Source organism: Arctopsyche grandis, chromosome 6, assembly GCF_051622035.1.
Source record: "Arctopsyche grandis isolate Sample6627 chromosome 6, ASM5162203v2, whole genome shotgun sequence".
NCBI lineage: Eukaryota > Metazoa > Arthropoda > Insecta > Trichoptera > Hydropsychidae > Arctopsyche > Arctopsyche grandis.
In genome coordinates, this window is record NC_135360.1 from 11879481 (window position 1) to 11894950 (window position 15470).

Here is a 15470-nt window from a genome sequence, read left to right on the forward strand (position 1 = left end):
CATTCAAATGAAAGTCAGTCCCTATAACGGTGGGAGGGGGAGGAGGGTTGCAAAATTCATTTCAGAAATAAATATGCGTCACGATCGGTTTCAATTATCGCCAACCGCCGAACAATAATACCGTCCACAGTTTTGGCCGCACCTCCCACCCCATCTCCACCCCCCCTCAGAGTCTTCGCGAATAAGTGGAAGTTTTTAATCTCGTTTCCGTATCTTTTCATCCCTTTCCGGTGGCGCCCGTCCCCGTGTTTCCCTTTTTCGCCGTTTTCGATTCTTTGTGAAGGAAAATGAGCGGCGGGAGGGGGAGATAGAGGGAAGGTGGTGGGCGGTGGGTAGGAGGCGGTCTCTTTGTTTTTCATCTGGCGAGCGGGCGGGCGCTTTGACTGCTCAGATTACGTGTTGAATTTGAGAAACTCCGAGCGAAAGTAATCTGCCCCCGGTCGGCGGGTCGTGTAAATATTTTCCAAGATGAAATTGAATAATCAGTACCCGCCGGAGCATTATCCGCTCACGATAAATCCGCCCCTGGGAAAAGCGCGCTCCGCGGCGCCATTCTTCGCAAGAAACGTAAGCGAATTACCTCGCCAGTGACGACTTTAAACAAAATAGGTATTTCTGAAACACTGCAACCTCCGCACGAACCCCAGAGAGTAAATATATTTATGTTTGTTCGGTTGTTTCATATAATATTTCATAGTAACTCTTTGAAGAAGTGGAACAATCACAGAGCTTACTTACGTTTGAATGTTTCTTGTACTACCAGTATGAAAAATATAAACGAGGAAATGGGTCTTTATCGAGCTATGTGAATTTTTAGGTACTTATTGACTTGCTTTTAGATAATGAAATCTATGGAAGTTGATATCTAAGTTGATCTGACAGAAATAGTTTTCATATCAGGAAGGCGTATTTTAATCATTTTACTAAACAAATTTGAAATATATAAGCAACAGAAACATGTACAATACATATATGTACGTACATATGTATATCGGATATAAATATATTAGATTTTTTAAAATGTATATTACAGATTGCCCTAATGAGACACATATGGTATTAAACTTGTATTAAAATTTATATGCGCATATATGTATATAAATTTGAAATTATATTCAAATAGTGGTGACAAATAGAAAATAGGCTGGTTGCCAAATTGGTGAAGAAACAATTCAAGAATGATATCAGAAAAATTGGCAAAATCTGATAGAAAACGATCGACATGGTGTCACAAATATCCAAGTCTGACCAGCAGCACTGCAGAAATACTTCAAATTTTTTTTATATAAATACCTACATTCATATGTTTATAAATTTGAAATTATATTCAAATAGTGGTGACAAATAGTAAGTATGTAGGTTGGCTGCAGTGGCGGACTGGGACTGAAAACAGTGCATGCCAGGAGTCAAAGGGGGCCCACCCAGGGTTAAAAAAATTTGTCCCCCCCCCCCACCCATATAACAAAATTTTTCTTCTATCCATCACGTACAAGAAATTTTTTATAATTTTTGAAAAAATAATTATAAAAATATATTATGTAAAAAGGGAAAAAGCGCCGCAGGCGAAAATTTTTTTCCAAATATCTTCACATGGTCAAAAAAAATCAAACTGAGTCACTAAAAAACTATCAATTAACTTAATTTCTACCGACTGTCTTTTCACTTTATCTATGTACATATGTACGTAATAACTAATAACAATAGATAAAGTTTTGTGATCTTGCGAAAATTCGAACTCAGAATCGATCACTGATCACGTTTACATAATATAGAAAAATGTGTGTGGCTGTGTGTCTGAGTGTGTGTAAAATTTCGTGAACACCCGTTAACCGAAAGTGACAGTTTACTCCTGTTGGAAGTTTACCGGATTTTTCTTCCACTATTTTAATCGACCCTTTAAATATGTCTGCTCTTCACGATTTTATGTATAATTCCTAGTATCAATGTGATGAAAATATAATTAAAAAAATCATTAAATTTAATTAACCAGAAGTGGGATTTTTTCCTCTTAAAGAAGTAAAAAAAAATTTTTACCACACCCCTGAACGTATCAAGCTGAAAATTTATATTTGTATTCTTTATGTACTAAATTTGATAAGGTTTTGGTCAGAAAGCAATTTTATTAAATAACTAAAACTTTTTTTGGACCGAATTCGTTACACATGAAGTTTAAATCCATCTCATTCTTTGTTTTGTGAGAGAATGGACGTCTGCAAATAAAATAAAAATACGAGAAATAAAACCATTTGTGATTGAACCGATTCAGTAAAATATTAATTTAAAACTTTTCTTGAAAACAAGAAATATACGAACTTTCGGAAAAATAAACGTTACACATCTGTTTTTGAGACAAAATAAAGTAAAGGGGACTTTTCTAACGATTCGCTCCATAGGATGAACAATTTCTAAGAATTTTACCCAAGGCATACCACTTAAAAACCAAAATATACTTGCTTTGAAATAATAATTTTTTTTCAAAGTACATAGCAGCGATTATTTTATTAGTTACCCAAAAGTAACATACATAAGAAATAATCGTACCATTCATAGATCCATAGTATCTCATTAATCATTAAATTCATAATATTTTCTAAATTCACACTATTCCTTAATTTAGGGAGGCGAGTGCCCCCCTATGCCACCCCCCCAAATTACATCCCTGAAAAAAAATGCATAATATTTTGAATTAATGTTACTCGAAAATCGGGATTTTGGGGAGGGGGCCCCTATCCTATATTTCTATTTACATGGATGTGTCTAGATTAGGAATAGATTTTATATTCGGAAACTGTTTAAAATTGTGTATTTAAATCTTACTATATCGTCGAAGTATAATCAAATGTTATTTTGAAAGTATGAAGTAAATTTAAATCGCTGGTTGATGATGAATCGTCCTATCAAAATTGTTTTAGGCAATTCAGTTTATATTATTTTTTTATTATTTGTTTATTACCATTTTTATTTCAGTAGGTAGTTGTTACATAGGTATTGGAATATACATAATATTGACGTTGGAAATAGGCCCGGCAAAAGGGCCCACGCAAATGTTGAAACTTACATTTCGAGCCTAATAAAAAAAGTTAACCGATCCTTGGACTATTAAAGCAGGTATTAGTTGTTTTTGTATATCGTAAGAATTTTTTTTTGTTGAAATACCCAAACTTTAGGTCCCAAAGTGCAATATCGTATAAAATTTTACACACGTGAAATAGTTAAAAAGTTATTTAATTTTACTGAGGGCCCATATTTTCTAACAGAACAGATAGTGGGGCCCACATGCCATCGGGCATGTTCGCTTGTATGGCCAGTCCGCCACTGGTTGGCTGCCAAATTGGTGAGGAAAAGTTTCAACAATGAAATCAAATACATAAATAGCCAAACTGTGATAGGAAACGATCGTCAAAGAGTCACAAATATTCAAGTTTTACCAGCAGCACTGCAGAAACACTAAATAAATTCTCTTCAATTGAGGTCAAGCCAGGGCTCGCGCCCAGGAACCTCTCAGTGGTTAGCACTAACGCAACTATCGAGCTATACTGCTGCTTACTTTAAGTGTGTGAAAATATTATATTTTCTAATAGTCGAAAGATGAAAAATAAAATTTTGGATGTGAGCTCTGACCAAATCGGTCCCTTTTGGCGACTTCACAGTGAGAATTCGTTATGCCATCAACGAGTCTAGCTTTATTTGTTTGTGATATAAAGAACACGTAGAACATCATACATAAAAATAAGCAGAATTAGAGATGATATAATATTGAAGAAAAACTCATAATATGTGGTGTCGTATTGGGATATGCCAATATGGTATAATATTATATGACAATATGTAAAATACTATAGGCAAGTGTATAATGTAGTTACGCTGTGATCATATCGTAATACACCTAAACAACATCCAAGGAAAATAAAAATCAGTACATTCACGCGCCAATTAAAATGATTTAGGTGTAAGAGGGCGGCAAATGAGATGATTCCCTAGCAAATAATAACCGCCAGTCTCCACCCCAAGGCATAGTTCGACTTCTACTATACCATAGTTATTTCTACGTATTAAAAGTTATTTATTGTCGACGTGGAGAGGGCCCACGTGGAATGACCACTAAGTAATAAACGCAATAATGCAGAAACGGCAATCGGAAACCTTATTAGAGAGGAGGGAAAGCCTAGACGTGGTCACTCCAGATAGCCACCGGGAGTCATCACATTACCACCACCCGATACCAATAAATCACGGATAACCCACACTTATCCACCGATACATCTTTCGCCGCATTCAAAAGCATGAAAATAATTTAATTATTTATAAAATTAAACGAGCCACTATAATTTACAATTAATCAAATGGAGGGGGATAAACGGTAAGATAAAGCGAAGTAAGATCGTTCTGACCGGAAAGCAGTTGACCAGGTCATATTCCGGGGTTGGCAATTACCGCATTATTGCTCTCTGGGGATGTCTGGTCATCGTGGGGTAGTCGCCAATCTCGTCTTGAATGAGTTTATTGTACTTTTATGTCAAAAGTATGTGTTTATACTTATGTATAATATATAAGATTTTTACTTTATCTACATATATGTACATAAATACATATTTTATTTCATTATATTTCAATCGAACATGTAAAATCGCCTTTACAGATCGTTCCAAAGGGACGAGTGTACTAATACAGATACAATACAATAATGCAATTAATACAAGCAGTTTTATACAATGCGAATTCATACATACAAACATCATTCACAGTGACATCTATGGAGACATTTTTGCAGAATTTTACTATAGAAATTGGCGAATCTGAATACTTGAGATTTGCAAGAGAGATTGGAAAGGAAATGCCAATTTACAAAAACCATTTCAATGAAAATCAGAAAAACTAAAATCTCTGAAAGGAAACGATCGACCTAGGGTCACAAACCAAGGCCTGGCTAACAGCTACTAGTGGGAATCAAACCATGACCACTCCGCTCGAAAGCATAATATGCTAACCACTAGTCCACGCTGTTGGTTATATGCGAAATATCAATAGATGAAGTAATGTAGGAAAATTTGATTTTGAGAATTTGACTCATTTGTAATCAGAATCAGTCATTGATCACGTTTTAAAAAATATCTGTTCGATCAAATATATACCATCGCGTTTCTTCGTTATATTATAAGTACACTTTTCTTCATTTCAAGAAATATTGACATATTGAATCAAAATATGTGATAACAATTTGTAAATTAAGTCAAACAGAAATAATGTTTTTGGAACTGAAAATTGGACTTTCAAATATAACGGCACATATGTAAGTTTGACAGTGATCGATAACGGTGATTCCCATATTTGAATAAATGTAGGAAGAACTTGTCGAAATATTAAGATCGTACGAATTAAGAATGACATGAAGACGCGCCTCTCAACACTGGAGTTCACGTACGCTTCCTGTGCCCAACTTTTGAGTGTTATTATCATTAAGTGATGTGTAAAATAGACAGTGATTATTAGATCGGTAGCTATTTGAATAGATCTAAAATAATTTGTGAACAATAAAAAGCATTTAAAAATCAATTTTATCACTATAATATAATCTAAATTGAATTGAAAAGTGTGCAGTTCTAATCATTATCGCATGGACGCGACTTTGTCTAGGTTTGTTGGTAATTAAAAATGAAAGGAGATGGGGGTGGATGAGGGGGGTTTAATCCAAAAGTGCGGGTCGACAAAATGCGTATTTATTATTATACTCTTTTGGGAGACGAATGAATGCAAATGAGTTATTGCCGGAGCAAATTAATTAATTCGTTCCCCTTTTCCGATGCTTTCGTCAGATTACTGCCTGACAATAATTACCCGGACAGGGAAAGTCCGGCTCTCCTTTTATGATATCGAATGCCCAATAAATCTCAAAGACATCCCTCTATCTCTCTCGCTCTCTCTTTCAGCGTTATTATTTCATAATTTAAAACGAATCTGGGTCTATTTGTAAACGAAGCGAAGGGCGATAGCGAAACTTTTAGATATAAATCCAAATGGCAAAGGCAAGCAAGTATATAGTACATATAATACTTACATTATATGGTAGTGTGCGACACACATAAAAATAAGCCGCTCGCCTTAACTTACTCAATCTTTTCCGTTTGGTTTCGGGTCGTCGGCGTATTTATAAAACCTGCGTTAGCTATTTGGGAAGAGAGTGGGCCCTTTAATTAACTCGAATAAAGTTGGTTCTTTGTAAGCCGTGTGACTTATCTATCCGCGGGCCGCAGATGTCGCCCGGTTAAACCGCACGGAAAGGAATCCCCCGGCCTGAGATGGATCTAGAGGGCCTGCCCTCCCACCGAAACCATTTCCTTTAAATTTTCTTTGGTAATTCGCAAATCCGATGCCCTCCCCGTGGCCCTCTGCGATCCGCTCCTGACTTTTCGTTTCATCTGAACGCGCACTTACCCCGTCGTGCGATGCGAGAGAGAGCAAAGCAGTGGCGTCCTGACAATTTGCCATTAGAAACTTTAACAATTTATACACCTTCAATTACGACATCCAAAAATAATGAGAAAATATATAACACTGGTGAAAAGCCTGGGTAAATTATTAATTAAATTTTAAGATTAACATATATTACAAACAACTTTTTAAAATTTTAATTGAAAAATGTTTTACTAATAATATATGTACATATACACGAATGTACGAATAGAGCAAATATGAGTAGTTGGATTTGAAAGTGGCGGCAGTCCGTTCCAAAAACACTATTTATTTTTGACTTCATTCACAAATTGCTATCACTTATTTTAATTCGATATGTCCAGAATCTCGGAAAACAGTATAAATGTTTTACAGGCCACCAGTATTTTAAATGCAAAAAATTACATTAAATGTTTTGCGAAATATTTATCTACTTATGCCACTTTCAATTACTAATTTAATACTGCTCATATCACTAATTTAATGCTGTGATTAATGCTCAAGTTACAGTAGAAAGCTCACGGGTTCGAGACCCACTAAGGGCGAGTTTTTTTTTTTGGTTTTTATATCGATCATATTTTTTCAAACAAAAAGTAAACATATGGAATAAAGCTATTTATTATAAATGGAAATGGGTGGGTCACATAGGTAGAAGAAGTGCTCGAATGGTACCCGAGTGAATGTAAAAACATGCAAAGAGGGTCACAAGGGTGATGGATGGATGAAATCATGAGATAGATGGGAGTGCTCACAACAGAGACGAATAGAAGCGCATTGGAGAGGCTTTCATCCAGCAGTGGATGGCGAATGGCTGTGAATAATGATGATACATGATATTTTGTGATATTTATTTTTCTATACACATGACGTAGTCTCGTCACAAATAGATTTGAATTGATCTTTTTTTACAAGGCTTTTTATACGTTTCACTTCGCTAATCGATCAGGCAATATTTTTGTAAAAAAAAACAATCTACGTATGTACATATGTATATTATCTATATAAAATAAAACCAAATTTCTAAAATTTTTTTTGGTTTTTTATTACCACATAATGATAAAAAACATCGTTTTATCACACGTATCATATGTAAATTCATTAAAATAAAAAGAAGTTACAAATTAGTATAAAATTGCAAAAAACCAAGTTGTAATTTTTTGGAATGCCACTCTAATTAATTGAAAATATTTGTGCTTTTTTAGCTTTTGTTCTAAAATAAAATGTAAGATTATTAAATATGAAAATTCAAATATAATTAAATTGATTGAGGAATTAAAAATCGTACGGATAATTTAATGATATTTTGGGAGGGCATGATACATGATTCAAAAGACAAACGTCTAAAATACATAGTTTTATTCTGTATTATAGTTTAAATTTAAATAAATTACAATATGTAACGTTTACTTTAAATCTAAATAAATTACAATGGAAACGTTTGTATGCGTAGGCGACGTACGTATATGTAGATATATAATGGTACTACATGTATATTAATGTTTATAGTTAACAATCGTGCGATTAGTGTTTTTGCAAAGAATCGAATCTAAAAAAAATAAAGTGACGTTTAGGGCGTGTAATGAAATTTGTCGCGAGGAAAGCGCCCTTGCCGCTTTTCCGTTCGCCGATTCGTTTTCTCGGGAGATCTGTCTCGTTACTGTGCGCGCCGCTCTTTTTCCCTTCCGCCGCAAATCCTTTAATACCCAACCTCGTCCAATTAAAACAATTAACAGAAGTAAAGTCGAAAGTTCTCCTCTCGCGGAAGAATAAAGCAGAAGAAGAAGCTCAGGCATTTCACCTAGCTGGCGTTTCTCCCTCGGTCGGGACCGCCTGCCGGGGAGCCGAAAGTATTTTCTTTATGTATTTCGGTATTTAGCGAAAGAATCCGTGCGGTGGCTGATATAAGAGGAATGGCGGATGGGGGAGGCGCCGCTATTAGCGGTAAATAGCAATTAAGCACTGAATGCTTCTGCTGTTTATTGGCGACTTTGTGTTTGTTCTAACCGGGGCATTTAACTCCGACTTAGTACACTCTGTGTACATACGTACATATGCATAAACACACACATGGATTGCGTAATAGCTTCGAAATATTCAATGACGAAGATTCAAAACCACATCCAAACACAAAAAATAAGGTGAACACACGTATTTATTAATAAAAATTTATACTAACAATGAGGTGAATTATGTTAGCTCAAAAGTACGTAGTATGTATGTATGTATCAGTGGCATGCCGTGACTTTTAAAACAGAGGACTATTATGGACAAAAAATATATTTTTTAATTTTTGAATTATATAATAAAAGTCTTGAAAAATTACAATTTTTCATTTTTGTGCTAACAAAAATATTCTAAGTAGCCTACTTTTCTAACATCTTGTTTGTCTTCAAAACTTTTTTTCAAAGATTTTTCGAATAATCTATGTAGAATGCAACATTTCAAGGTCTTTTTTGTTTCCGCGCGCTCCGCACTGATGTTGGTCTGAGGGGATTGTTTCGCGAAGCGAGTCCCTTGCCATATTTGTACTCAAGAAGTTCTGTGTAAATATGTGCTGCTTTAACGAAACAAGTAGTTCAGAATGATGTTTAATGGACACAAATCAGAATATTCTTAGTGAAAATTCCATCAATGCTTGAAAAAACAAGTGAATTTCAAAGGTTTTGTCTTCGACAGAACGCATATATATAACAATTCGCCAATACTGAGAAGGCAACATAATTGAGACGGTGAGGTTGTGCAAGCGAACGACGCGGCGGACCATACCATAACAATTCACTAGGGCTACTAATACCTCAGATAGGGCCGATTTTGGTTTCTGAACCTTGCTAATCCGAGTGAACAATATCAAAATGGACAACAATTTTAATTTATTGTAATTGAAACTGTCGATATTTTTAAATTTTAGGCAAAAGATTTTGGGGGTTTAACCTAGTCCCACTAGTCCAATGACGGCACCCCACTGGTACGTCTGTAATTTTTTTAAAGCGAGCAAATTAAAATTATGAAATTTTTGGTAAGATTTAGAAGTATGCAGATTATTCGTCTACTGATATTTTTGAAACTATTCCCAATCATGGTGTCGTTTTGGTGTACGTGAAAAAAAATGTAGAAAAAGATATAGATATTAACTTTGAATGATACGCACAAATTAAAATGTTACGACCTCCACTCGTGAACTTCTAGTGACACTCCTTCGCCAAACGTTGCATGGGACGTCACCCTTTACCTACTCGTTTTATGACTTAACGGTTTCAGCAAATAAAGAAACTTTGTCGAATAAAACAATTCGACTCGGAAAATCAGAAAACCGTTTATATTTTTAGTATGTATGTATGTATGTACATTTGTATTTGATTCTCAGATATCACCCAATGTGAATAGTAAATAGGACAGCATATTACATATGTATTGATAGAATTTACTGATTTCATCTGAAAACCGTAGAAACAATATCATATGAAATGCTAATACTTCACAGTTTTGAAAAACATGAATTAATTCAAATGAATTGTACATATATATTTAAGTTAATTACTCACTAATCTGAATTTGAAAAAGTGCAGCAACACAGAAAACGAACGAAAAGTGAAAATATGGCAAGAAAAGAATTGCGACACCCTAATTGCCTTTTATAGAGCAAAAGTGCCGCATTCGTGTCTTCCGGCAAATTAATAATTTTATTGACGAATATTATGACCCGTACGTCGACCAACTCGGACGATCTTCATTGAAATTTTATTGGTAATTTAGTTGTGGGGAGGGGAGGTGGAGGTGCCAGGAGGAAAGCCGGGCGCTGCGATCTCACACAGAAAGTGAAGTCGTCGTTAAAAATGGCGATGGCATATAAAAGGGGCCCCCCGCAATAAAGGAGACTTTTCCCCCCACGTGGCCCCTTTTCGCGACCTCGCCCCCAACCCTGTGGCATTCCCCACCCCCGAGCCCGATACTTGATTATAATTACGGCTCGGAGGCAGTTAATAACTCGTTGCCGTATAATTTTACGTTGATTGTTTACGAGGTGATTACGGCGACCTATAACGTCATCCGTTGAGTGTCGATAAAAACGGGAACTCGGCACTGTCCGAGCGAAAATTCAAACATGTACGCGCCGCCACTGTGCACTGTACGAATACCCATACATCAATGATGTCTATAAGGTTGATCGCAATCGGATACATATTAAGCAGATCGCTATAATCAATTTATATACCTATTATATATTTTCACACCTTTCAAATTATTATATAAACTTGTGAATACATTTGAATAACAATTGAAATGAAATACCATTTTTAGTATCAACTTGAATTCATTGCTACTATGCTTATTTTATCCTTTTATACATATATGTAAGTAGATATCAATCTACATTATAAAAATTGAATATTTACGTTAAAAAAACATAAAAAAATCAGTGATTAAACATTTGATTCACAAAAGTTGATTAAAAGTGAATATTTTATTCGAAAAATATATTTTTAGATATACATAGATACCTACATACATATGTGAGTAAATATTCCAACTCTATTATTTTTCGAGAGAGGTCACAAATCTCAAATAGATCAAGAATGAAACATTTCAATCACAATAAACCAACAACACTCATGGAGTAAATAAACTGTGCAAAGTTCAATCCACATCAGTCATAAAAGTCTGTAGCTACCTTTAATCGTAGACACGATGAATTAAAGTTTAAAAATAAATTATAATGACAGCAGTAATGAACGAATGTATATTGCCTGAAAAGTTGTACCTACCTATCGTAAAGAAATTGTTAATTACGAAACTAGATGAATTGATCTTATGCTCCGATCTTTTTTTTGACGATACAATAACATAGTATATATGTACCAAAGTTGATGATTCAATATGAAAATCGCAATATTTCATCAATTGATATATCATCTATAGATAAAGTAAAAAATGTAGATTTTCATAGCGGACAATGGTTTACAGTAGAAGATATTGTATGATCTCGACCCCTTTAGCCGAGTGATGCCCCATCATTCAAATATTATATTCTAATATGAGCATAAACGAATGAGCCCTTGATGTGTACAAGCTCTAACATAATAAAAATGAGATGAAATTCCACGTGATGAATTTAGGAACCGTTTGGTGTACCTACTTAATTACACGTTCAGAAGCGTAGAGATGCGGGCGATTCGATTGCGTCAGGGCAATGTGCGTCTGTTGTGGAGCAAACATTGCGACACGCAGTGTCACCACGGAGTCAACTGGTGTCAAGTGTGGTGCGGTATTCGACTTCGAGTACATACATTCGACGCACTTTCACCACGACTACATGATCCAGACGAGGAGGATGCACTTCGCCCAATTGACCTCGGGATCATTAGAAAATTCGACTGCACTTGCGGAGGAGAAGACACGTGCACTGACGAACCCGCCGCAGTTCACATTCCGAATTAATACTAATGATGAAATACGCACTGTTCCTTGTTACGACAATAGTCATCTCGTAGAGTATTAAAACTGCTATACATAATTCTATGGGTATTCATTTTTTTTTAAAACTACTAATAGCGTGCCAGGTATTACTGACAAACAATTAATACAGGTAAATCCCAATGCGCCTTCCTGGCCAATTACAAATACAAATGCAGCATTTTTTTATTATAAGTCGTTGAATTGCGAGACACTGAAAAAACTCGCAAATTAACGAGACATCTATGAATTGTACATAAATTTTTATTGTACATCCATCAAATTTCAAATAGTGATGACATAGTAGGTAGGAAGGATTTTTAGCCAATTTTTTTTTCCGGGAACCGTTTCAACAATGAAATCAGAGAAAATTGGCAAACTCTGATAGGAAACGATCAACCTGGAGTCACAAATCCAGGTCTGACCAACAGCATACTCTGAAAAATTCATTTTCATTCAGGGATAGAACCCGGCACCTTCTTGACGGTAAGCAGAAGCTTAACGTCCGAGCTATGCTGCTGGCTTGTATATGTATGTATGTAGCTTTTATATGTATATATGTATGTATTTTATATATGTATGTATGTAGCTCAGCGCTCTAAATTCACAAGTTTTTACGCTAAATTCCGAAGGTCGCCGATCTCTATATCCCTTGCTTTACAGGTAGTTAGTTATCGCATTGGGTGTGAAAGGATTTTTTTTCTTCGTATTTTGGTCTCCTAATAACCTCCCGTCCTTAAGTCACTAAACCAGATCAACCGTCTGCTGTTACAGTTTGCCAATTTTATCTAACTTAATTGATGTGATGGTATCAATAAAATTACAAATTTGTCTAGTCTAAATTAATTGATTGTTGCAGGCATACATATGCTTGCGGTTTGTAATTAATACCTGTATGCTTACATTGTATAATATTTTCAAATAAAATTGAACCATCAAAACATTAAAATGCTTGAGCCTAAAGAGCTATCCATAAATGTAGTAATTAGTATAATATATTAAAACAATTTGAACAGAATATAATCAGCTTAGAGCAATTGAAAAAACTAAAAGATTATGAACTTAAACATCTAATACAAAACTTATGCAATTACAAAACCTATCAATATTTTATAACACCTTCTCTCTTTTTATTTAAATTAAAGCTTTCAACTCATTCATATAAGACTCGAATTGATTCTCAACGTTGATTAATTCGATTTTGAGCACATTGAACGTTGCAATATTAATACCTGTCTAGGTATAGGCAATTACTTCACAGTGGGTATGGCGTATGTTTAAGGGAGTAATGACTTCCAAAAGGTACGACGCGGCGCAAGCTATTATTAATCGATTTTAACCGAGTTGCCAAATTCAATCAAACTATCCCGAAAGATATATATTGGATTAGTTTATGAACAATGCGTATAGATTTCGCCAATGTTTGGGCACACGCGCAAACTAATTCGGTCGACGTTGGGTGGGGGGAGGTGGGAGGGTCGTGGCATGAAACGGGTGGGTGGTCTGCAAACACACACAACCAGCCGGGCTAATCGAAGAAGAACACAACTACGAAACTCGAAGTTGTCATCTCCTCGTCTCCCTCTCCACGTGGGCAGCACTAAATCTGAAGTGCAGTGTGCGGCTAATGAAGCTTCATCCGCTGCACACATCCACGCAGATTTGTACCGCGCGTGGCGCCTGGGGGTATCATATACCTACGATGAAATGGCGGGACAACTCCATAAACAAGATTAAAGCTGTCTGATTAAAGACCTCTCTGATAGGTGAGCACCATTATTCGCGCATACTTAATATTTCATCTCCCCTTCAGTTATTCAGTAGGTAACTGATATGCATTTGGACATTGGTTGCATCATCACTGTACATATGATTTTTAACTTTAAGCTTTTCAGCAGAAATTTTAAGACACAATATAAAATGTGCAGTGTTTAGTAATGAGCACTGACCTGTTTCAACTTTCTGTAGAGGTACTACTGCTGTAGCAGCTGGCACTCTGATGACTGCATTGTTGGTCTCCAGATACTCCTGCAACGTGATCCGATCTTGGTTTGGTTCCTTTTTCACCACCCCACAACTAACATTATCAACTAAATCGACATTTTTGGCACTTGTAATACTAGAAGCTAAGGATATGGCACTTGTGACAGCATCGTTCACTCTGGGTGTCGCTGGACACCGTTTGTTCTCGTCGCTCTTGTTTCGCACTATGTGTATTCTAACTAAACCGGGCACGGCGATGGATTTTCTCTTTGTTTTTGTTGATGTTTTTTCATTGTTGCTTTTGGACGGTAGTGTTGAGTTGTTGTGCGACTTTCCCAATGGTTCCCTAGCGGTGTGAACGGTAGGTTCGTTGCTCCTCTTAAATATATTGTGATTATTGTCTGCTTGTTCCATTTGGTTTTCATCATCTGCTGCTGTCATTTCTGCATCGTCTGACTTTTGTACTATAACATCGCCACGATTTTCATTGACGGCGACCGCATCAGGCGTAGCTACTTCTGTAACAAATTTATTTATAAATATAATTATAGAACAATAAAATGTGATATACAATTAATAACATAATATATAATGCGTAATACAATAGAGATAAACAAATAACCAGCAGCGTGGACTAGTGGTTAGGATATATGCTTTCGAACATAGTGGTTACGGTTTCGAGTCCCACTGGTTATTGCTGGCCAGACCTTGGTTTGTGACTCCAGGTCGATCGTTTCCAATCAGATTTTGCGAATTTATCTGATTTTCATTGAAATGGTTCCAACAAATTGGCAACCTTTACCCTTTTTTCGCAATTTTCGAGTTTTCAGCATCTCAAATTTCGCTGATTCGTATAAAAATGCTGCAAATTTATCTATAAATTTCTCGAAAATTACGAGTTTCTCAGTATTCGAAATTTGACGTTTTACATATATAAAAATGCTCCAAAAATGTATGTTTATCAAAGATTTATCCATTGATGTCCCTATGATGCTTTGTTAAAATTATTCTAAAAATTGTATATCGATGTTTGTAATTGGTTAGAACTGCGCATTGGGGTATACTTGTTAGGTCCTCCTGGTATACGTACATGAATGTAAAAATAAATAAATACAAATTAAACCAGTCGTAATTTCATTTTAAGAAAATTTAATAAGCTTTTTTACTTTGAATAATGCGTGCCACGACAAAAACAAAGGAATTTTTTATTAAATTTTAAATTATTAATAAATTATTAATTCCGTTTATCCGAATTGCGATATTTTACCGAGAATTGCGATATTTTTATTTACATGCCACTAGAATTATATACATTATTTAATCAACCTGAATATATGTATGTATGTAGTATCATCGACGGTCTTGAATGTGTTGAAAGGTTTCTAGTCACGGAGGCGTCAAACGTGTCTGATAATTGGTAAGAGGACACCTACTTACACGGCTGCTTTATAATAATGATATAACATATCTCCAGCCATAAAATATCATTAGGTCACTTATTACCCGGGGCGTCCTTAGCGGAAACCCACCCCCTGACGCCGATCCACCCTCCCACCTACCCCACGACCGAAGCTAACTTTACTGCG

General features: G+C 35.6%; 1 protein-coding gene across 1 annotated transcript in view; it reads right to left on the reverse strand.

Moving 5' to 3' along the window:
- LOC143912591 (uncharacterized) overlaps positions 1-15470 on the reverse strand; it is a 194226-nt gene that overhangs the window by 95728 nt on the left and 83028 nt on the right. The window contains exon 4 of the mRNA XM_077431882.1: positions 13851-14402. Within this exon, the coding sequence (XP_077288008.1) occupies positions 13851-14402 (552 nt within the window). The remainder of the gene's footprint in view (positions 1-13850; positions 14403-15470) is intronic.